Source organism: Lycium barbarum, chromosome 1 (assembly GCF_019175385.1).
Source record: "Lycium barbarum isolate Lr01 chromosome 1, ASM1917538v2, whole genome shotgun sequence".
NCBI classification, from domain to species: domain Eukaryota; kingdom Viridiplantae; phylum Streptophyta; class Magnoliopsida; order Solanales; family Solanaceae; genus Lycium; species Lycium barbarum.
Window position 1 is genome coordinate 37,428,379 of NC_083337.1, and position 25,629 is coordinate 37,454,007.

Below are 25,629 nucleotides of genomic sequence, written 5' to 3' on the forward strand. Positions count from 1 at the left end.
TATTCTTTGGTGTACATATTGGGGCATGGCGGGGTCTTGTCCCGCCCTTATGATTTTAGTACTCCAGTTAGAGGCTCGTAGATACTCATGTATGGGTAGTAGATGTTGTGTGGCCTCTTCAGTGTATATTTTGCATATCATTTTGTAGCCTCGTGGGCTTTAATATATATATATATAAATATATATATATATACACGCATATTCTTGGGAGATGTGTAGTAATCATTTCATAGTAAGTTTTACTTTGAGAAGTTATATTTGGTCAGGTTGAGTATGATAATTAAGCATCGCAAGTGGTGCTCGATTTCCAGCTCCGGGTACCCGTCATGGCCCTCTAGTTGGGTCGTGACAATAACTCCTATCTCAGCCTTGCTACCCAAACTCTGACTAGCAAGCTATCTCCAAGACGTATACTCCTACTTTAAGTTATAATGTTTTGTATCTACTTTTTATGTGTCTAAATAAGCTGATAAAGATACACTTTGATAGCACAAATCGAAAAGACGATTTCTAGACTTGTGAACTGGAGAACATTAGACAGTAAAACATTTCATTCAATCCTTCTTCTTGCACTAGAGACGCAATTCCGGATTCTTGAATATAATTTCTTCGCTCAATATTCTGAATTCTCTCTTTGGGGTGCATAAACTACTTCTTGGAAAGACCTAGATATATATAACCCTTGATGCTCTACAAGTCGGTTAACTAAAAACCCTGTCCTAGTTGGTCAATGACATGTAATCGTGTTTGTGTGGTATTTGGATTCTTGCTTTGTTGAGTCTGCTTCTAATACGTATTGAAGGCTTACTAATCCCTAAATATATGGCAAGGAATATTTCATACTTGACCGCCAAGTTCTTTCCATAATTCTGTAAATCCTAGTTATAGGACTTGCCCTGGAATATGTTCACAAACCTGTTTCATCCACCAGGTTTGTTTGCCTCTGAATCTCTGCACCATGTGTGAGAGAACATGTTCTTGTTCCTGTTTCATCATCCCTTTCTCATTCATACTTCTGACTTCTTCTTGAGTCTGCTTTTTGTATGGATGATGGAACATGTTCACAGACCTGTTTCATTGATCTATGCTGCTCTGTGTCTGTCTTCTTCACACACATTTATTCATTGCTAGAATAAATCATGTGTTCAACCTTGACTCACTCTTTGACTTCTGATTTTGTTCTTGCCCTGTGATGGAACTTGTTTGTAGACCTGGTTCATTTGGTAATCAGATTCACGTGCTTTGTCCGCAAACTCTTCTATTGAACAATTTCTTTCATTGTCTTCAGAGTCTAAGGCACTTCACCTTTTCTTCTCATGATCTGCTCATGTCTAGGTCATTCATCCACTGCACTTGATGACCTGTGCTCATCCTTTTTCTGCATATGATGACTCTTTGGTATGGAACTTGTTTTGCATTCTTGTTCTATTTCTTCAATGAGGTGCTTCTTTCACCGAGTCATCTTCTCTCCCTTTGCTGCCTTGTTCAGTTATCTTATTAATATACCATTTATGCTATACATTGAACATCTCTGTGTTTATCTTCTTCTTTGCTCTACATATGCCTTTGTGATATAGCGTCTATGTGGACCATTCATTGTCTCTCTGATCTGCATTCCACCTGCCTTCGTACTGACACACATCTATATATATATATATATATATATATATATATATATATATAGCCTGTTTGTTTATGTGTGTGCATCTGTCCCTGCTACTTTGTTGTAATGGAACACGTCCTTGGACCTGTTCTTACCTTCATGCGCAGATTACTTCTTCAGGCAGTTTATATTGTCCGAACATTCTATTTCATTATGCCTTTAAGCTTGTTTACATAGTCATGTCCTTGCTTTGTCAACCATTACCATATATGGCTAAACCTGGTTTATTCACTGTGCTTTTTTACTTGTCTTAGTTCTTTAGTTTGTCAATCATCAAAACTTCACGTATGTGTTATATCCCGTGTTTTCACACGTTTGGAAAAACTTGGAAATATTGGATTTTTGGAGATATAATGTCAAATTTGATATTTTGTTGAACATAGGAGTTATGCATGAAAGAATAGAATCATGAAAGCGTGGGACAAGGCTAAGGGTAATTTTGGAATTTTGGAAATTAGTTTCGGGAATTACAAAATACGATCCACACCTTATTGGGCTTGCAAAATGTGAAACAAATTGAAGCCCAAAGAGACAAGGGTGGCCGGCCATAGTAGGCCTTGGCCCAAGCCCAAATTAATTATGTCATGTGCATGGCATGTGACAACTTTATATAAGAAGACAAAGTCTTCATGTGTATCCATTAGAAGCAAGCAAGAGCAAAAAAAAAATAGAAGAGGAGAGAAAGTGAGGTTCTCGGGTTTGAGGGGCAAAAATAGCCCTCAAAAATCTTGTCCCAAAAATTCAAATCTTGTTGATTTCCTACTAATTCAAGGTTTCTTTGCATCTTGGTATAGTTGGTTTGGAGTGGGGAGCTCTAGAATCTCCAAGTTGAACACAAGTCCAAGTGAAGAAAACTTGAAGAAAAGGTAAGAATTTCTACCTTTTATTTGTGTTATGAAGTTTTGATTGTGTTGTAGTTTATGAAAATGTGTTGATTGTATGAAGAAATAGAAGTTTGCAAAGTGGGTGTGTGTGTGAGTGTGTGGCCGTGGGTATATACTACATATATAGCCTCTATGTGTTGAATTTATGTTATAATCTAGTCATGATTGTAATGAAATGCATATGGGAATTGAAAGTTGGATGAATTTAGTTGATGTTGCAAAATGAGCATATGGCCGTGTGGTGTAATGGTCTTGGAATAAATATGAATCAAGTTGTGTAATGTGTTGGAGTGTTGGTATTGTGATGTTTGTAATGTGAATTAAGCTAGAATGATATAAGTTTGTGTTGAATTGGAATGTGAACACTTATGTCATTTTAGTATGATTTTCCGACATTAAGGAAATGAAGTGTTTGGTTGTGAATTATGATGTTCATTGATGAATTTGGAAGTTGGAAACTTGTTATGAAATTATATGCCAAAGATTTGATGTTTTGCATAAGTTATGCTTTTGGCGGAAAAGTGTATATCATGTATATCAAGTGTATATCCTAAGGGAAATGGTATGAGATGTCTTTAGATTTATATGGTGATGATCATGATGGTTGTTGAATATGAAATTATTGATCTTAGTTGAAAGTTGGGTTGAATTGAAGATTATGTCAACTTGTGAGAAAAATGACTAGTTGAAGGATATTTGTGTTTTTAATGTTCATTGTTGATATTGTTGTTGTCGTTTGGGTTGTTGTTGATGATTTATAGCCGAGTTGAATTCTCGGGGTGTCATATGTATAGGGGAAGTGCTGTCGAAATTTCGGTAGCCAAATATGCTTAAAGTTGAAATAATGACATTAATAATTCACAATTGGTAAACTTGACCAATTGCAGTTTTTCGACGAAACGGGAAGTGAGATTGGAAAGGCTTAAGGAGCGTGAAAGGTATGTAAAGCTACCCCGATCCTTCTTTTGGCATGTCTAAGTGTTTTAGGATCGGATTCGGGCCTCAAAAGACCTCTTGGCCCTCGGAATCCGCAAGACAAAATTTCAGTTTTTCCTTCAGTAGAATTGAACCATTTTGATACGCTTTTTCTGAAATTATGCAATTGTGCTCTAAATTACTCAGAAAGTCATAGGATGTTTGTATAACCTTCGTAGATGATATTATATGTTTAGAGGGCACACTTTGAGCCCGCCTCCTTATTTGTTCTGAGGCGGGCCCACTATTTACGTTTTTGCTCCTAATGTGTTAAAGCTTCCTTTTTAAGCGATTTTTGAAAGAAATGTTTTAATTACCCTACTAATCGCTTAACGAATATTATTTTAAATATTCTGTTAAATATTATAAATTATTTTGACACCCGGAATGACTTCGGGAAAGTTAGACTTCTGTAATTTATTATGATATCTGGAATACATTTATTATGATTCCGTCCGACTCCATTTGATTTGTTTGTCTTTGCTACGCCTCATCGAGTCTTTGAAAATACTTATGATATTTTTAAATTGCATTAGTCTCTCACTACTCCATTCGTGGATGTCCCAATGTTTCCCACACTGAGCCCGGGCCAGGATATGTTGTCAAGCGTAATTCTCTGCATTGTTCGCCGCGCCCCGATGTGAGGGGGCAGGTATACGCGTACATGGGTCTGTGGAGTATGATGTGCCATGTCCGCCTATTCTGATCTGATCTGTTATGGCCATTCTCATATGGCATTTTATGATACGGGGCCACGCCCCCTTTTCTGATTCCTCTGTATTGTGGCACCAGTGTCGGGAGGGTGACCACGTTCTGTCTGCTGAGTCCCGTGGCAGGGATCGGATATGATATGACATATGTTTCTGTACACATTCTGTCTGACTTGGAAATATGCATTTGACACTCTGGATTTTGTACCCATTTTCTGTAATCATTATGATTTGACTTCTGTGATTCCGCTTTACATATTCAGTACATATTTCGTACTGACCCCCTTTCTTCGGGGGCTGCGTTTTCATGCCGCGCAGGTACGGACGACAGGTTTGCTGATCCGCACGTTTAGGATCCCATTTCTGCTATTTTGGGGCGCTCTCTTCTACAGAGCCCATCTTTTGGTACAGTCTGTCACTGCTATCTGGATATGTACTTTGTTCAGGGTATGACGGGGCCCTGTCCCGTCTTATGATTATGATATGTTCTGTAGAGGTCTGTGGATACATCTGTGTGGGTTCTGTACATATGTTTGGGATACTTTGTTCAATGATGGCCTTATCGGCCTATGTGTGCCAAGTCTGCTTTTTCTGATAAATTCTGTGGCATCCACTAATATTATTATAATATTATTCTGATAATATGCTAATTTGGGTATCGGGTACGTATAGGTGCCCAGCTAGGGCACTGGTCGCGGCCCACGGGGTTGGGTCCTGACAATATGGCTTTATGCTAATAAATTTCCCCTTTTTGATGATGACAAACACCAACTGTGTAACTTGTTTTGTTCTACCTCTTCTATTCTATCCATCTTATATTCTGCATTTTGTCAAGTAAACCAGGTTAGCAATTTAGTCAAAAAGCATCACACACAGAGTTAAGTATTTCCCCCTTTATGGCATCATCAAAAACATAGTCTCAAAAACAGTTTAAGCAATTTTCAATATTAAACTCAATGCCACTGAGGCAGTCACAGATGCACAAAATAACAGAATTGGATATTCAAAATTGCAAGCATTCGTATCGCAGAATTGACGCACAAATTTGAAATAAAAAATTTCATTAAATTTCACAAGTACATTTTCATTCCCTTGGTTGCGACCATACACAATAGATCATTTTACTAGACTTGAAACCTAGATACAAAGGCTATTACATGGATAAAATTAGAGAGAACCTGGTCATTTTCCTAGTGAATGTGACCAATATGAGTGTTCTACTCTAAACTAAATTTTATAGACTTCTATCTAGGAGGTGTAGATGGGAATCTTTTGCTATAAGGGAAGTAATTTTTTTTTTGTGTCTTCCCTTAATCACAGTCTAAACCAACCCCCGTCTCTTGGATAGATCTCCGTCTTCATCTACCTTTTTCCCCCCAGGAAGACCCACCATCTTTTTCTATTATTTTTCCCATGAGGGTAACAATCCGGATCGCTCTTCTTTCCTAGATAGTTAAGGCTTCTCCTTTCTTATATCAAGACCCCTTATGCCTTCATTGTTCATATTTTCAACTAGACACAGAGCATTACTTTGAGATGAACTTGCAATGTCAAGAAACTCATTTTCTTGAGTAGATGTTGCTTCACTGATTTCCCTATTACTCACCTCTGTTTTGAGAATTTTTAAGTATTCCCCCTCTCTATATGCACTATTTCTTTTCCTTTTTCCCTCTCCCCTTTCAGTTGGTGTATACATTCAAATCACTGGGAACATAGGATTTATGAGAGTATAGTAGAGAGTATAGTCGGAGTTATTTGAATCAAGAGAGTGTATAGTAGAGACTGAATTATACGAACCAAAAGAAGAATCAACCATTTTTTTTTTGAAATGGTTCTGTGGTAAAGGAGGGTAATGTGGATGATTTTGAGGGCTTGGTGGTGAGCATAAGTAGCTGGAAATAAAGATTCAAGTGGACTAAATGGGGAAAGGCAAGAGTTTTTTTGAGAAGAGAGTAATTTATATTAGAGGCTATTTTAAAAAATGGTCTTCATGACCTTACTTTTCCTCTTCTCAACACTCTTAATGGCGGCTAGGATTTGACTAAAGCTATACAACAGGGTTGTTTAAAATGTTCTATGATCTGCATGTGTAGTTATTTCTTAAGGAAATAATACATACCTGAAGTGTCAATGACTGACCCTATGCCGTGCAAACCAATTTCTGTGATTGTCATAATAGTTTTTCCTTTTAAGGGATCATGAAACTGTTATGGCATAGGACATACAATTAAATGCACGCGACTAAGTAAAATATTTTAATTGCTTTTCGAGTCGCACAGTCTGAGTTAGCCTTTTTAGCCAATTTTAAGAGATTTTGTGTGCCACTTTTATCATCCTCTCTACTAGCATTCGTACTTAGCATAATGTAGATGTCTAACCAATTCTGTTTTCTCTTTCCAAAGGACATACTTGTCGAAATCCATTGATTTCCTTCTTCATTGGATCATTCAGCAATAATCAAATCATTTTTATGCTCTGCTGGACCATATTGAACTACTTGTTTTGGTCGACTGTCTTCATTAATCCTGAAGAACACGTTTCTCAACCTGTTTCAGGTCACATGGATATTACCCTTTTGATGATTTTTCCAATTTCACGTGCCAAACCCTGAGCTTGACCTTGTACTGGTTGCATTTTATGTTCCCTCTATTTCTGTACAGAATATTTATTTTAGTCACAAACCAAGTTCGTCTACCCGTTTCACCTAGATTCCCCCTATCTAACAGCCTTTTTATCTAAATCAACTGAATGATCTTACTTTTCCAGCATTCTACTTTTTCTTTGTTATGAGAGTGAGCAGAACTATCGTGGTACATCTTTTTTATGTATTGAGCAAGTACAATTCATCTATCATTCTAGCTTGCTCTTCTGCGTCTCTGACTTTTATGTGGTCCTCAGTGTCTGAACCTGATTGATCAACAATCATGAGAGCGGTGTGGTCTGCTTTATCTTCGGAGTCTTCATTAGATCCCCAGGTTGCTACCATAGTCTTGGTGGTTTCCTTGCTTCTGTTTGTCTTTTTTTTTCCCACTCTATTTCTCATAGTGGACATTCCTTTTAAAAGTCTTGCAGTCGGTATCATCATACTTGACTCTTTCTTCCTTACCTTTGTTCCATCCTCTCCTATCATTGTGAGATATTTAGGTCCCTTAATGATCCTGCTCTATAATTCGTTGTCTTCTGCCTGTAGGTGGTCCTTTATGCGAGCATTCCACCATTAATAGTATTGCCCACTCAATAATGGAGACCGTCTAGTTGATTGTCCCTTACCATGTCTAGTAGTTGGTGCATCATTTGTCATGATCTTTTCTCAAGGTGTTAACCTTCACGAGGAGAACCTGTTCTGATACCACTTGTTAGCTTTGCACGGCCTACTTCCTATTCTATGTTGTATCTAATTACTCTACCCCTTCTATACTAACGTTTGGCGAAATTTAATCAACAGGTAAGTAAACGACAAACGATATTTACGTGGAAACCACCTAGATCAAAAGGTGATAAAAACCATGACCTACAGACTTGTAGGACTTTCCCAACTTCACTACAACAATGAGCCAACTACAAGTTACAATTACAACCTCTGTAATATAACTCCTATCCCAACCTTGCTATCCAAACTCTGACTAGCAAGCTATCTCTAAGTTAAACTGCTACTTGAAGTTACAATGTTTTATATCTACTTTTTATGCATCTAAATAAGCTGATAAAGATAAACTTTATGGCACAAACTTAAAACAAGATTTCTAGACTTGTGAACTGGAGAACATTATACAGTGAAACATTTCCTTTAATCCTTCTTCTTGCACTAGGGACGCAACCCCGGATTCTTGAATATAACTTATTCTCTCAATATTCTGAATTCTCTCTTTGTGGTGTATAAACCTCTTCTTGGAAAGACCTAGATATATATATCCCTTGATGCTCTACAGGTCGGTTAGCCCAAAACCCTGTCCTAGTTGGTCAATGACATGTAATAGTGTTTGTGTAGTAGTTGGATTCTTGCCTTGTTGAGTTTGCTTCTAATACGTGTTGAATGCTTACTAGTCCCTAAATATATGGCAAGGAATCTTTCATACTTGACCGCCAAGTTCTTTCCATAGTTCTACAAATCCTAGTCGTAGGACTTGCCCTGGAATATGTTCATGAACCTGTTTCATCAACCAGGTTCGTCTGCCTCTGAATCTCTGCACCGTGTGAGATAGAACATGTTCTTGTACCTATTTCATCATCCCTTTCTCATTCATATTTCTAACTTCTTCTTGAGTCTGCTTTTGGTATGGATGATTCATTGATCTATGCTGCTCTGTGTCTGTCTTCCTCACACACATTTATTCATTTCTAGAATAAATCATGTGTTCAACCTGACACACTCTTTGACTTCTGATTTTGTTCTTGCTCTGTGATAGAACTTATTTGCAGACCTGGTTCATCTAGTAATCTGATTAACGTGCTTTGTCTGCAAACTCTTCTATTGTACAATTTCTTTCATTATCTTCAGAGTCTATGTCACTTCACCTTTTCTTCTCATGATCTCCTCATGTCTAGGCCATTCATCCACTACACCTAATGACCTGTGCTCATCCTTTTTCTTCATATGATGACTCTTTGGTATAGAACTTGTTTTGCATTCTTGTTCTATTTCTTCAGAGCTGCTTCTTTCACCGAGTCATCCTCTCTCCCTTGGTTGCCTTGTTCAGTTGTTTTATTAATATACAATTTATGCTATACAATGAACATCTCCTTCTTTGCTCTTCATGCGCCTTTATGATAGAGCCTCTATGTTGACCATTCATTGTCTCTCTGATCTGCATTCCACCTGCCTTCGTACTGACACACATCTATATATATCTGTAGCCTGTTTGTTTATGTGTGTGCATCTGTATGTACTGCTTTTTTATAATGGAACAAGTCCTTGGACATGTTCTTCCCATCATGTGCTGATTGCTTCTTCAGACATTTTATATTATCTGAACCTTCTATTTCACTATACCTTTATGTTAGTTTACATGTTTATGTCCTTGCTTTGCCAACCATTAGCACATGTGGCTAGACCTGGTTTATTCACTGTGCTTTCTTACTTGTCGTAGGTCATTACTTTGTCAATTATTAAAACTTCACATATGGCTTTATGCTAACAAGAAGGAGAGGAAGCAAGTACAGAAATGCACCTACATGATACCAATAAAAAACAACAAATGAATAGTAATAATGAAGTTGGCTTCGCTGCTGAGGACAAACAAGAATGAAGGGATCAAAGCCAGGAGATGGAAAGAGGAAAGGGAGGATCATGATAAACAAAATCAAGAATACACAAAAGACAACATTCTCCACCTTCTAGAATGAGACCCCCTATACCAAGAATAAGAAGAAAAAATAAAAAAAAGGTTCAGTTCAACATTCCAACTGAACAAGAGGCATTGAAACAAACTCAGGAGGATCTAGAACACATTAAGGAAATTGAAAAAACTTCTGAGATACAAGGGAGAAAGAATAAGGAGAAAGGAATACAAACTGCTAACAAATATGATGTTTTAGTTAATATTCTTCCTTTAGATGCAGGAGATGAAAATAACATAGATGACCCTAATGGGGATAACCACATGGAGGACAACATCAATGACATCTCAGAGTTTAGAATAGCCTCAGATAGCATGGATATCATAGCTGTTGATCAGGACAACTCCACTCATAGTGACAATGAGATTGCCTCTGATAAAGAGGGCAATCTGACTGTGCGGAGAAAGTTAAATTTTGACAATGACCCTGTAAGGATCACAGAGTTAACTAACTCTAACAACATGTCACCTAGAGGAAGACAAATCCTCCAAAGGCATAAAACTGGGACCCCTAGGGGAACCAAAATCACACCCACTAAAATCAATTAATGTTTAGCTTCCTCTCTTAGAATACAAGGAGCATTAAAACTATAGGTGCTTGGGAGAGGCTAGGAAGCCTCACAATCCAACACCAGCTCCCCTTTGTTTGCAATCAAGAACCAAAAGGAAAGCCAAACAGGTGACCAAGTACATGATGAAGCGTGGTTCAACCAACCTCATAACAACCTTAATAACAAAATTTGGCTCTTCTAGGAGTCAAACCTCTCTAATCAACAAAATACTGTGCATATTATCTATCCAAATAGCTATACAAACATTTACTTAACCTGTGTTTATACTGAGTGCACCATTCAACTTAGAAAACCCTTATGGGAAGAACTTCAAAGTTTGTCCAACAAATTAAAGGGACCATGGGGGGGGGGGGGGGGGGGGGATAGGAGATTTTAATTTAATCTCATGTCCAGAGGAGAAATATGGTGGCACTCCTTATAACATGCACAGGAGTCTAGATTTTCTAGAGTGCCTCACTGATTGTGGTTTGATTGATGCAGGCTTGTCCGATGCTCAGTACATATGCTGCAATAATCGGGGTCATCCAGGAACTATTTGGAAAAGGCTAGATAGACTTCTGTATAATGAACAAAGGATGGAAAATTACAATGACACAAGAGTGACTCACCTCTCTAGGACTATTTCAGACCAGGCCTCCTTGCTAGTGACTGTAGAAAAAGAAAAGATTAAAACTAAGAAATATTTCAAGTTTTTGAATGTGTGGTGTGGTCATAAGGACTTCTTAAAAACAGTGAAGGAAATGTGAAAATGAAAGCAGTTGCTACAAAACTTAGCTCCTGGTCCAGAGAAGTTTATGGTGATATCTTTAAAGATGTAAAGGAGGCACAGAAAAACATTAATGAATTGGAAAGAAAATACATAGAGGATAACAATGAGGAAAATAGGAGTGTTGTGAATAAAGCAAGGGATGAGCATACAAAATTGTTAAAGAATCAGGATGAAATTTATAGATAAAGGGCTAAAGCAAGGTGGCTTCAAGATCCGGAAAAAACACAGCATATTTCCACAAAGTTATCAAGGATAGGAAAAGAAAGATGAACATCCACAACATCCAAGACCAAGATGGCCATAGAATACAAGGGCATTAGAACATTGTCAGAGCAGTAATCCAACATTTTGAAGATTTGTTCAGTTACCAAGAATGCAAAGGAAGTTACAGAATACTAGACCAGATCCCACAATTGATCACAGATGACATTACCAGGATGCTCACAGCCAAACCTACTAAGCATGAGGTGAGAATTGCAGTAAAAACCATTGATCCAGATAGTGCTCCAGGTCCAAATGTATTTGGAGCAAAATTCTACCAGGTTTGCATAGATTTAATCAAACCAGAACTTCATAATGCAATTATAGAGGTCTTTGAAGGTGCTCATATTCCAAGGTATGTCACTCACACCTGCTTAGTAATTCTGCATGAATGCCCCAACCCTCAAACATTTTATGAGATTAGACCTATAAGCTTGTGTAACATTTTCAGTAAGATAATTGCTAAAATCCGATCCAACAGAATTAGTCAAGTCCTTCCCCGCATTATTTCCCCCAACCAGAGTGTCTTTATTCAGGGAAGATCAATTACTGATAACATCTTACTTGCTCAGGAATTAGTTCAAGATATATCAAAACTAATATATGTGATAATATTGTGCTTAAATTAGACATGGCTAATTCATATGATAGAATTTCTTGGCCCTATCTATGTAGAATTATGAGGAAACTGGGTTCAATGGGATCAGAAATGGTTTCTTTAAATCTAATAGGGGCCACAGGCAAGGAGACCATTTGTCCCCAGTTATGTTTGTTATTATTGCTGAACTGCTTTCTATAATGCTTAACAACCTTTCTTTAGATGAGAATTACTCAGGTTACTACAGTCCAACCAGAGGACCAAGCATCACTCATCTTGCATTTGAAGATGATGTGATACTTTTCCCTTCTGGTAAGCCATCTGATATTTGAAAAGTCTTGAAAGTTTTAACTGTTTATGAGAATGTTACAGGACAGCTAATAAACAAACACAAGAGTTGTGTGGCACAACCACATAGAGCTCAAACACAGAGTGGTTCAACTAACTGGAATGCACATACAGGACTGGCCAATAAAGTACCTTGGTTGCCCTTTATTTGTTAGGCGAATGAAAATTGTATACTTCCCAGAAATGGTGCACTCAATAACCAAAAGAATTCACACATGGCATGCAAATTTTCTTTCAATAGGAGGCTGGATTATTCTCATAAAACATATACTTCTAGCAATGCCTGTACATCTCCTAGCAGCCATGAAACCACCTAAAGGGACTTTTGAACAGCTTGAGGGTGCCATAGCAAGATTTTTGTGGAATCGCAATGAATCAATGAAGAAATATAACTGGTGCAAATGGGTAACAATGTGCCTCCCCTTTGATGAAGGTGGAGTAGGATTGAGATGCTTGAGGGACATTAGCAAGGACTTTATAGCAAAGCAATGGTGGAACCTAAGAACTAAGGAATCTATGTGGAAAAATTATATTCCTGCAAAATATTGCTCAAGAACCAATCCAGTTGTTAGAAAAGCAACAGGTGTGGTGTCACAAACATGGAGAGCGATCTATAGTATCAAACAACCAGTTGAGGAAAACATCTTATGGCAAGTTGGTGAAGGAATTATATCCTTCCAATATGATAATTGGTCAGGAGAAGGAGCCTTATTCAAAATGTTACTAGAAGATTATGTGCCCAACATATGCAGGCTAAATGAGGTGTATACAGATGGCAACTAGAATTGGAACAAAGCTAGATACAGAGTTCCTTGGGTAGTCAGAAATACAGTTAATCACATAGAGATCAACTTCACTGAATACAACAGGGACAAATCATTTGGACCCCCAATTCAGAAGGCAAATTCACAATTTCCTACTAAGGAAGAGAGCAAATGGAGACTGGCATGATAAAAGAACATGGAACCAAAAATGTTCTACGAAGATCAATTTTTATTTTTGGAGAGTAATAAAAGATAAACTCTCCACAGATGATAATACAGGAAGATTCAAGATACATGGACCATCTATTTGTAGTTGTTGCTCATCACACAGAATAGAAATAGTGGAACACCTCTGCGGGCAAAGTGACATAGCTAAGGAAATATGGACAAAGATGTGACAACCTCTAGGCATAAAAGTCCAGAATACCCCTTTAAGACAGATATTTGTCAACTGTTGGAATCTAAGAGAAAGAAATCATGTTCTCAATATGGTTAAAGGAATTCTAACTCAAATAATCTGTTGGGAAATTTTGAAAGTAAGATGCAATATTAGATTTAGCTTCATCAAGTTCAATTGCCCTACTCACTGAAGAATATCAAGACATATATCCTCCAAGTTATCAAAGTTCATTTCCCACAAGTGAAGGAGGAGCCAGACTGGATCAAATTGTGCAGCACTATGAATAGAAACTGCACAAGGAGAAACTTCAAGTTAATAAAATGGATACCTCCTCCTCCAGATATAATTAAGCTAAATAGTAATGAAATTTGCAGAGGAGAGGACTGTGGAGGTGGAGGTGTTTTTTATAAATGACAAAAGAAAAGTGATTATTGCTTAAAGCATCAACCTGCGCAAGGGTACAAGTAATTGGGCAGAAGCTAAAACATTACAACATGGGATGGAAATTTGCCTTAGCATGGGCTGGAGGAAAATGATCATTGAAAATGACTCTTTGCTGCTAGTATAGGACATCCATGACAGTATCAAAGCACCATGGATTATCAAACAGAATATTGAATGGATTCAAACACAAATGCTACAGAACCAAATCTAAATTAAACACTGCCTTAGAGAAGCAAACCAGGTAGCAGACAAACTTGCACAAATCAGTCACTCTCATGATGACATAGTATCCTAAAACAACTTCCAAGAAGTTCCCCTCTCTGTGAAAGGAATCATTAATATGGACAGATGGGGCTTGCTAAGTTTTAGAATCAGAAATCAAAACAATGCACATTTCTACTTTGATCCTCCATAAATCTCTGATGTTTGTGTCGTACAGGATTGCATTAGAACTGCTGTAATAACATTTGACATCTAACACTAACTAAAAATAAGTGTTGGATGTTAACTGTACATAGGAGTCATGCATCATTTAGATTGTATCCCATAGGTTATAGTGTCCCAAACACCTTAAGTCATGCATCATATAGACATTATAGGACTTATGTATATACAAATCATGCATCAAAATTGGATATGTCCAGTTTCATATTGCATTGGAGTAAGGTTTATGTACCCACCTGTTATGTAGCTTTTTTTACTAAATTAATAAAATACCACGCAGGATCTGATTTTGGATCTGGGTTGCTCCCCAAAAAGATAAATAATAATAACCGACTTTCTTGGCTTATGTTGTTCTCTGTAAGTCCATTTATAAATTTTAAAAAATATTGACTAGTAAGATAGTTTTTTTTTTTTGTGAAAAATGTTTCTCAGAAAATAATTTCCTTAACCTTGAACACATACAATTTGAGTTAAAAGTTTCTATCTAAATTGAATTTGAAAACCACACGCAAAAAAAGTGTTGCATAGTTTGTAATATGGAATATTATCAACAGTAAGGTACGCGAGAAGATTTAGCAAAAGGGACACTTTAAAATCTCAATTGGAAAAATGCCCACCAAATTTATTTTTTAATTTATTTTTGAGCTTTAGGGTTTAGAAAAGGCTCCAGGGGTTCCTTTATAATTTTGAAGAGTTTAGTTCAAGATTTCGAGTTTACTAAAATATACTTAAGTCCCTTTCTTTGCTCCTTAAAATATACTTAAGTCCCTTTCTTTTCTCCTTTCCTTATCCTTTCTCTCACCAGTCGATTATCATTTTTCTCTCCAGTCGATCACCATTTTTCTCTACAGTCGATCACCATTTCTACCCTCGACTCTCCAATCGTTGCTCGATCTCAAGTTTCTCTGCAGTCGTTGCTCGATAATGACTTCGCCTTTTTTAGGTATTCTATCTATAAACTTATAGTTTTCTTGCAGTTATTGCCTTTAGAAGCCCCATATTCTCTTGAATTGAGAAATACTCTTATTTTTTCAAAGCTCCATTCCTGAAAAATTCATCTTGAATAATATGATTTTCTGCTTCTTACGAATGGGTTTGTCGGCTTTGTTATGTTTGTTATTTCCTGTTGCCTCAACACATTTGGTCTATTTCTAGACTTGTCATCAATTATTATTATAATTTTTGTATCTTTGTTGGTCAACAACACTCTATTGTTTGTATGTAGATCACAAGAAATGGTAAGAGGTAGAGGAGGAAAGTCTTAAAGATAATGACCCACAATGACACTGTAGAAGAAAATGACAAGACAGATTCAGACTTGACCACCTTGCCATCACAATCACCGCCGTCAATGCCCTTCACCCATTGTACTCCTCATGAGAAATGACATGGAATGTCTCTTCAGGGGGCTTGGACAGTAAATGTGGCATATAGAAACGTGCATCCACAAATATCACATTTTCCGCATGTAAACCTTGAAAGACCGAGGAAGAGCCTGATGGTCTGATCACCCTCCTCCTACCCCCTAATAGACTAGTTTTCTTATGTAATTTTTACAAAAAATTTATTTATGAAATAAATGAAAGCATTTGGGATTTCATAGATGAAAGTTTTTTTTATGTTTTGCTATATATGAATGAAGAGGTTTTGTTGCTATTACTTTCATTTGTGTTTACTTTCTGTTAAAAACGCCATGCAGATACGACTCTGTAAAATATAAACTCAAATAGTTTAAAATATACCATAGATAATTATAAATTATGTACCAAACCTAATGATCAATAATAAATCAAAGCAAACAAAGACGACTCATTGGAATAGAAGCCTAATGAACTATTGAAAACCCCAAACCTCAAAGCACAAACCCCAAACCCCAAACCTCAAATCCCAATCTACACAAGTCTAATGAACTTTTGATAAGTATATCATGAAATAGCCCATTTCAATTGTCAACGGATATGGTTTCTGCTCAACTACACTATTTATCAATAATCGGCCACTTGTCATATATAAGCTAGGCTACTCTTTGGCTAAATAAGCAATAAACTAATTAATTATATTTAAATAAAGAACATAACACTATTTAAACATGATAACAATACTTTGTTATATTATATGAGAGTCACCATTAATTGGTGAAATGATCCAGTAAGTTTGAGAACAAGTAATTATTGTACAAAGCACTTCCTTAGAACAACGTTATGCTTTGATAACCATTACTTGTTCTTAAACTCATTGGATCATTTCACCAATTGATGAGTCCTCACATAATAACATGTGACCAATTTCTTGTTATTTCCATATAAGCAAGGTTCTCAGAACACCACCTTAGAACAAGGATGTGATTTGAGTGTCATTCCATGTTCTCAAACTCATTGGATCATGTGCTATGCAAATCATTACTTGTTCTCAAACTCCTTGGATCATGTGACCAATTTATGGGGCTATCATATGATATAATAAAGTTTATTTTCATGTATAAATTGTTTTAAGTCCCTTATGATAATTTTATTTATTTATTTATTGCTTTTTTGCCAAATAGTAGTGTGAGGATCATGGCTTGTTCTCAAACTCATTAGATCATATGTTCAATTGATGGAGGCTCTCATATGATAAAATAGAGGATTAGTTTCATGTTTAAATAGTCTTAAGTCCCTTATTATAAATTTATTTAATTTATTATTGCTTTTTAGCCAAATAGTAGTGCTTTGAAGACCATTACTTGTTCTCAAACTCATTAGATCAGGTGTCAAATTGATAGATCCTCATACAGATATAATAAAGGATCAATTTCATGTTTAAATAGTGTTAACTCCCTTAGAACAATTTAATTAATTAAATAATTGATGAATTGCTTTTTAGTCAAATAGTAGCCTACCTATATATACCAAATGGTCGGTTATTGACAAATGTTTTAGTTAAGTAGAAAACATAGCTATTGACAATTAAAACAAGACGATTTATGATATACTTATCCAAAGTCCATCATCCACATAGAGGGTAGTCGATGATCGTTGGTGAAGTGGTTGAGCTTTCTGTCACGACCCAGCTAGGGGCCGCGACGGGTACTTGGGGCTAGCCACCGAGCACTGCTCGTTCTACTACCCATCATGCTCATTCACTACTCTTTGTCGATTTTATGCTCAAATTATAGGAAAATCATGTTTCATTGGTAAACATAAATAGTTTCATATACATAATCCCCTTTAGGCTATCAAAATAATGTATATACAATTATACCATAGTGACTTTATCCGACCACATAACCTACATTGAGTATCTACGAGCCTCTAAGGAAGTACAAACGCATAGACGTGACAGGACCCCGTCGAGCCCAACATATACAAATGTACACAAAAGGATAATCAAGCACCTCCGAAACAAAGGAGTGCTTTCAATCGGCTGACAGCTCCTACGACTCTGCCTCAAGCTCTCCTTCCTATCTACCTGCGGGCATGAACACAGCATCCAAAGAAAACGGACGTCAGTACGAATATTGTACTGAGTATGTAAGGAAAGAATGAAATAGATATAATAGGAGGGTCATGAGCCATAAGAGAAAGATATAACCTGCAAGAGTGTCACAAGTAATTACATTTTGTACATATATCACATTTTATATAATCATTGTACGTAAGTCATCAAATCACATATCTCATCACATCACATGTCTCGTCATATCGCATATCTCATCACATCACATAACATATCTCATCGTTATCCCGCGTTCGGGTAACCATTGTATGCCGCCCACTAGTGGTGATCATGCCCGGCCCTCTAGGCTCGGTGTAACATCGCAGCCCGCGTTAGCGGTGACATGCCCGACCATCTAGGAACGGTGGAATCATACGCATCCCGCCTTAGCGGTGACATGCCCGGCCATTATGGAGCGGTGGAACCTCATCGTCACATAATCAATCATTACCCATCACTATTACACATTCCATGAACGTATCACAAACTTATCATAGCTTGGCATATTCACACATAACATAGGCATATTATAAGCTAGGATCATTAATCATCTTATATACATATCATGACTTAGCATTATTTCATATTTAGCATTAGGAGTATACATTAGACTTTGAAAACAACCATAGCTATGTCGGGGTGACGTAAGGTCGTAAACCCCCGAATATATTATGAACATTTCTAAGTACTTTGCCTCACCTTGAAGGAAATAGTGCATAAGGTGAGTATTAACAACAATGACATCACTAGCATTATGGGATCATCATATCATGAACTATCGAATCTCTATACTTTAACTCATTATCATCATCATCTTGCTCGTATGTAATTTAGTATATTTAAGAACTCATAAGTTCCATCATATAGGCGGGTCATGGAAAGCTTGAAAGATTCATGCCTTTGAAGGAAGGGATAAACCTTACATACCTTTGACGTTTACTAAGCTATCACTTGCGTGTTCTTCTTTAATGCACACGTTCTACCTTCAAGAGAATTTATATCGTCATTAGCTAAGAAATTATAAGAACGGGCTTTCTAAAGCTAGGGAAAATTGGACAACACTTACTTTATTTATACTAATCTCCCCATATTCTATATCAACTCCCAACACTCACAACAACAATCACAATATAGCAATCAACAATCATCATTCACATACAATGACCATAATCCACCATTTCTCTTCATTTCTCCACATTCATGGTTTTAGCTTACTATTGCGTTTTCTCGTATATAATATGTATTTCATGGTCTACATGTCATTTATGACGTAACCATAATCATAACACACCAACATTTATGATTCAATCCAACTACCATCCAAACATGGCACTATTCACTCATTAATGACCCATTTCCTATGTCTTGATACAATTCAAGTATCTTAATCTTCCATTACCTTAAACAACGTGATTTAGTCATGGAACTTACCTTAGATGATGTTTGAACAAGTCTTGAGTGGATTTTCCCCTCTAGCACCAAAACCCTACTTCACCTCTTTTGGTTTTCTTTGAGGAAGATGAACTTTACTTGGGTTTCATACACTTTGATTCATGGATTTGGTGTTGTTGATCATTGATTTCCTTTGATTTTCTTGTGGATGGATGTTGGAGAATATTCTAGAGTGTTCTTGTCTTGTGGAGTGGAGGATGGAATGAAAATGAAATGCGAAGGGTCCCTTATATTAGAATACAAAAGCTGGCCGAACCACTTTATACGGACCAACATACGGTCCGTATAATTTTTACTGACCGTATGTTGGGACCGTATATTTGGTCCAGTGAGCCATGTTGTTCTGGAATGGATCTACGGACTGGACATACGGCCCGTGAATATTATACGGCCAGTATGTCTGGCCGTATGTTGTCTAGTTCTCCGGAACTTGTTTTCGTCGACTCGTTTGATCTCCAATCCTTATGGAACCTTCTTGGCACTTGTTTAACATATCAATACCAATCTAAGGGATGTTATTACTTGTCTCCAAGACATCATTATTCCATCATAGATTCGTTGCTCGAAATTCTTATCCGATACACAACATATGGTTCGCTTTCCTTGGCAACTTTCTTTCCTTGCATTATATGCCTTTGAAATCTCGTTGAGGGTCATCAAATACTATTTCTTACTCATCAAAACATCGCATACGCTACGTCCTCTATTAGCCTATTCACTGTACATATACAAGGGATTTTCCAAGGTGTAACATTCTTCCCCTCTTTTGGAACATTCGTCCTCGAATGTTAAACGCTCAGGATTCTACGGAAATTTCGCAAGAGTTTCCCCTGTAACTTGGCACTACCAACCTGTCACAACAACCCATAATATCATCGCCTCACAGGGCTACATCACAGTATCAACATATCTATGGCCACACACGACCAAAAGCATAAAGATAAAGCATACATACCTTATATCGTTGGCGTCTCATCTTGGATCTCCTCTGGGGGTCGAAATAAGTGCGGGTACTCGGACTTCATCTTCTCTTCCGCTTCCCAAGTCATTTCTTCCCGATTGTTGTTTCGCCATACGACTTTGACTGAAGCTACCTCTTTATTTCGAAGTCTTCGCACTTGCCTGTCTAGAATAGCAATAGGCACCTCTCCATAGGTTAGCCTTTCTGTCACTTGCACATCCTCCACCGGGACAATCCTTGTGGGGTCTCCAACACACTTGAGGAGTATTGAAATGTGAAAGACTGGATGGACTGATTCAAGCTCCGAAGGCAAGTCTAATTCATAGGCTACATGACCCACCTTGTGGATAATTCTATAGGGTCCAATGTATCTATGTTTTAGCTTTCCTCTCTTTCCAAATCTCATCACCCCTTTCATTGGCGATACTTTCAAAAATTCCCAATCATCAACCTGGAATTCCAAGTCTCGTCGGCGATTGTCTGCATAAGACTTTTGGCGACTTTGGGCTGTTAACAATCGATCTCGGATCACCTTGACTTTTTCTACTGCCTGTTGAACCAATTCGGGGCCTATTAATTTTGCTTCTCCTGTTTCAAACCATCTGATTGGGGATCTACACCTCCTTCCATATAAATCTTTATAAGGAGCCATTTGAATGCTGGAATGGTAACTATTGTTGTATGCAAATTTGATTAGCAGTAAATGATCATCCCAACTACCACCGAAATCTAGCACATATGCTCGTAGCATATCTTCCAAGGTCTGAATAGTACGCTCGGCTTGTCCGTCATTCTGCGGATGAAATGTCATGCTAAGCTTCACTTGAGTGCCTAGACCTTCTTAAAAGGACTTCCAAAACTTGGCTGTAAACTGTGCTCCTCTATCTGTAATAATAGATAATAGTATACATGGAGTCGCACAATTTTCTTGAGATATAATCTCGCATAATCTTCTGCTGAGTAGGTAGTTCTAACCGGAAGAAAATGAGTTGCTTTTGTCAATCTGTCAACGATCACCCATATAGAGTCATAATTACCTCGAGAACGAGGTAACCCCACGATGAAATCCATGTTGATCACTTCCCATTTCCAAGTAGGGATTTCTATCGCTTGCAATAAGCCTCCTGGCTTCTGATGTTCGGCTTTTACTTGTTGGCAATTTGGACACTGCGCTACAAATTCTGCTGTGTCTCTCTTCATGCCATCCCACCAATATATCAATTTGAGATCATGATACATTTTGGTTGCGCCTGGATGAATGGAATACTGAGAATAATGTGCTTCCTCTAGAATTTGCCAGCGCAATTCTGCCACATTCGGCACACATAGCCTGCCTCGGTACCTAAGAATTCCATCCATAGAAACTTCAAATGAAGATTTCTCTTTTCCATAAGATGTGTTTCTATAACGACATAATTGAGGATCTTTATATTTCCGTTCTTTCACCTCCATATCCAAGGACGAAATTGTGGGATCATTGATGCTAATCCCTACATTACCCGAATCGATTACACGTACTCCAAGATTGGCTAGTTGGCGGAGCTCATGAACCATCTCTTTTTTTTTCGGAGGGACTTCACATAAACTGCCCATCGATCGGCGGCTAAGCGCATCAGCTACTACATTTGCCTTTCCGGGGTGGTACAAAATGTTCACATCATAATCTTTTAACAATTCTACCCATCGCCTCTGCCGCAGGTTCAACTCCTTTTGCTTGAAAATGTATTGAAGACTTTTGTGGTCTGTATAAATATCGACATGCACACTATACAAGTAATGCCTCCATATTTTTAAGGCGTGAATAACCGCAGCCAATTCGATATCATGAGTTGGATAATTCTTTTCATGTTTCCATAATTGTCTCGAAGTATATGCAATCACTTTTCCATGCTGGATCAGTACACATCCTAGTCAAACACCGGAAGCGTCACAATACACAACATAGCCATCTGGCTCTTCTGGAAGTGTTAAGACCAGGGCTGAGGTCAATTTTCCTTTCAACTCTTGGAAACTGCACTCACAAGCATCATTCCATTGAAATTTGGCTAACTTCTGGGTTAGCTTCGTCAATGGGGCTGAAATAGATGAGAAGCCCTCTACGAATCATCTATAATAACTTGCCAAACCCAGAAAACTTTGAACTTCTGTAGGCGTCGTAGGCCTTGGCCAAGTCTTCACAGCCTCAATTTTCTGAGTGTCGACTCGAATGCCATCGTTTGAAATGACATGGCCCAGAAATGTCACAGAATTTAACCAAAACTCGCACTTTGAAAATTTTGCATACAATTCTCGGGCTCGAAGAATGCCAAGAACAATTCGTAAATGATCTGCATGTTCGGATTCCGTGCGAGAATACACCAGAATATCATCAATGAATACTATCACAAATAAATCCAAAAGAGGCCTGAATACATTGTTCATCAAATTCATAAACACGGCCGGAGCATTAGTCAACCCAAACGACATCACTCGAAATTCATAGTGGCCATATCTCGTTCTGAAGGCTGTCTTGGGAATATCCGCTTCTCTAACTCTCACTTGATGGTAACCCAATCTCAAATCTATTTTAGAAAATCACTTGGCACCTTGCAATTGATCGAATAAGTCATCAATCCTTGGATGAGGATATTTGTTCTTTATCGTCACCTTGTTCAATTGCCTATAATCGATACACATTCATAGAGAACCGTATTTCTTTCTCACAAACAAAATCGGTGCTCCCCACGGTGATGAACTGGGTCTAATAAACCCCTTTTCAAGCAAATCTTTGAACTGTGCCTTTAACTCTTTCAACTCTGCCGGAGCCATTTGATACGGAGGAATAGAAATAGGCTTGGGGTCCGGCAACACGTCAATGAAGAAGTCAATCTCTCTTTCTGGAGGAAGTCCTGGGAGTTCATCTGGGAATCCATCTGGGAATTCATTCACTACCGGAATGGATTCGAAAGTTGGTGACTTTGCCTCGGTGTCATGAACCCGAACTAAGTGATAAATATAGCCCTTGGCTATCATCTTTCTTGCCTTAAGATAGGAAATAAACCTACCTTTTGGTGATGTTGCATTACCCTTCCATTCAAACACGGGCTCTCCCGGAAATTGAAATCGGACCACTTTGAATCGGCAATTAACATTAGCAAAGCACGAGGCCAACCAATCCATGCCCATAATCACATCGAAATCTAACATTTTCAACTCAATCAAATCTGTCGTGGTCTGGCGATCGCATATCACAACTACACAATTTTTGTACACTTGCTTTGCTATCACGGGATCACCAACCGGAGTAGACACCCTAAAAGGTTTGATTGGCTCAGGTTTCACCCCAATACAACTAGTAACATATGCAGTAATATAAGAGAATGTAGAACCCGGATCTATCAATGCATACACATAATGGGAGAATATAGACAATATACTTATAACCACATTCGGAGAAGACTCGAGATCCTGTCGTCCCGCTAAAGCATAAACACGGGGCTGAGTGGCACCTGAAGTAGATGCTGCCCCTCTACCTCTACCTCGACCTGCTGACATCTGGGGAGTCTGCCCTACCGGGCGTACTGATGAGGAACCAGCTGCTGAGCCTATGGGCTGAACCCCACCTCTACCATACCACAAGGGACAATCTCGCATCAAATGCCCAGTCTGTCCACAAATATAACAAGCATCAGTGTCCTGATGACATGGCCCTGAGTGTAACTTCCGGCACCGGCTACATCGTGGAATTGGTGGTCTCCTCTGACTGTAATCACCCCCAAACTGAGAACCCGAAGCTCTCGAACTCTCACCTTGCCCTGAAGGAAAAGAGCGATCAAATCCCCTACCGCGAATCGTGAAGGCGCACTAGTCGCGGACTGACCTGAATATCGGGAATAGGTCTGCCTCGATCCCCCTCTATAATCACTGCCTGTGCCCATAGATCTAGCCCTTTTGCTTTGTCTTCTATCACTGTCACGATCACCCCTTTGTGGTTGTTGTCGTCCCTCTAAGTTCTGGGCATGGGCTTGTATTCGAGAAATATCCATCCCTTCTTACAAAGAGGCCGTCAAGCAGTCCTTAAACAAATGTGGCCCCAAGCCACTCACAAATCGGTGTACACGATCTCCCATGTCGGCCACCATAGTCGGGGCATATCTCGCCAAGAAATTAAATTGCATGCTATACTCCCGGGCACTCATATTTCCTTGCCTCAAATGTAGAAATCTATCCGCTCTAGCTAGGCGGACCTCGGGTGGAAAATAGTGACGAATAAATGCATCCACGAATTCTTGCCAAACCGGAGGAGGCACATTCTCTCCTCTTGATAATACCCAGTTGTTGTACCATAAAACTGCCACATCCCGGAGTCTATAAGATGCCAACTCCATGGATTCAGTTTCGGAGGCATGGACAATCTTCAACGTCCTCAACATCTCATCTATGAAACTTTGCGGGTCTTCATCCGGCTTTGACCCGAAGAATTTCGGAGGATTTAGACTCATAAAATCACGGGCCTTGGTACTTGCTGCCCGATCGCTTGAACCCACATTTTGTCGTTGTGCCTGAGCGGCAACTAATTGTGTCAATAACTGGATGGCCTCGGTCATTTGTTGACCCGAAGAAACCGGTGGAGGAATTGGAGCTGGGGCTTCTCCTTGCTCTTCCACATTAGGCGGGGTAGATGAAGTGTTCGACAAGGCCTCATTATGTGACTCGCCTTCTTCTACATTCATCAGGGGCTCTCTTTCTACCCGCCTCTTTGCCGTAGCCTTGCCCTTCTGGGCGGCTGTAGCCTTTCCCTTTGGCGGCATTATGAATTCACAACACACTATTAGGGAGGATAAAATCTTATACACGGCTCTATCGCATGATCTCACGAAAAGAAGGATGGTCATTTTTCCTAAATGCCCTGTAGCCTCTTGTTTATTGATGTGGCGCGCAACACACCATAAACAAGACTCTACTAGACACGGCTCGTAGACACTTCCTAGGACAGAACTGCTCTGATACTACTTTTGTCACGACTCAGCTAGGGGCCGCGACGGGTACCCGGGGCTAGCCACCGAGCACCGCTCATTCTACTACCCATCATGCTCATTCACTACTCTTTTGTCGATTTTATGCTCAAATTATAGGAAAATCATGTTTCATTTGTAAACATAAATAGTTTCATATACATAAGCCCCTTTAGGCTATCAAAATAATATATATACAATTATACCATAGTGACTTTATCCGACCACATAACCCATATTGAGTATCTACGAGCCTCTAAGGAAGTACAAAACACATAGACGGGACAGGACCCCGTCGAGCCCAACATATACAAATGTCCACAAAAGGATAATCAAGCACCTCCGGAACAAAGGAGTGCTTTCAATCGGCTGACAGCTCCTACGACTCTGGCTCAAGCTCTCCTCCCTATCTACCTGCGGGCATGAACACAGCGTCCAAAGAAAACGGACGTCAGTACGAATATTGTACTAAGTATGTAAGGCAAGAATGAAATAGATATAATAGGAGGGTCATGAGCCATAAGAGAAAGATATAACCTGCAAGAGTGTCACAAGTAATTACATTTTGTACATATATCAC

General features: G+C 38.5%; 1 protein-coding gene across 1 annotated transcript; it reads left to right on the top strand.

Moving 5' to 3' along the window:
- Nucleotides 1-10,888: 10,888 nt before the first annotated feature.
- Nucleotides 10,889-12,271, top strand: LOC132611271 (uncharacterized). The gene is made up of 5 exons (XM_060325696.1): nucleotides 10,889-11,064; nucleotides 11,274-11,525; nucleotides 11,622-11,748; nucleotides 11,846-12,080; nucleotides 12,141-12,271. Exons 1-5 carry the CDS (start codon nucleotides 10,889-10,891, stop codon nucleotides 12,269-12,271), a joined length of 921 nt encoding a protein of 306 aa, XP_060181679.1.
- Nucleotides 12,272-25,629: the final 13,358 nt, after the last annotated feature.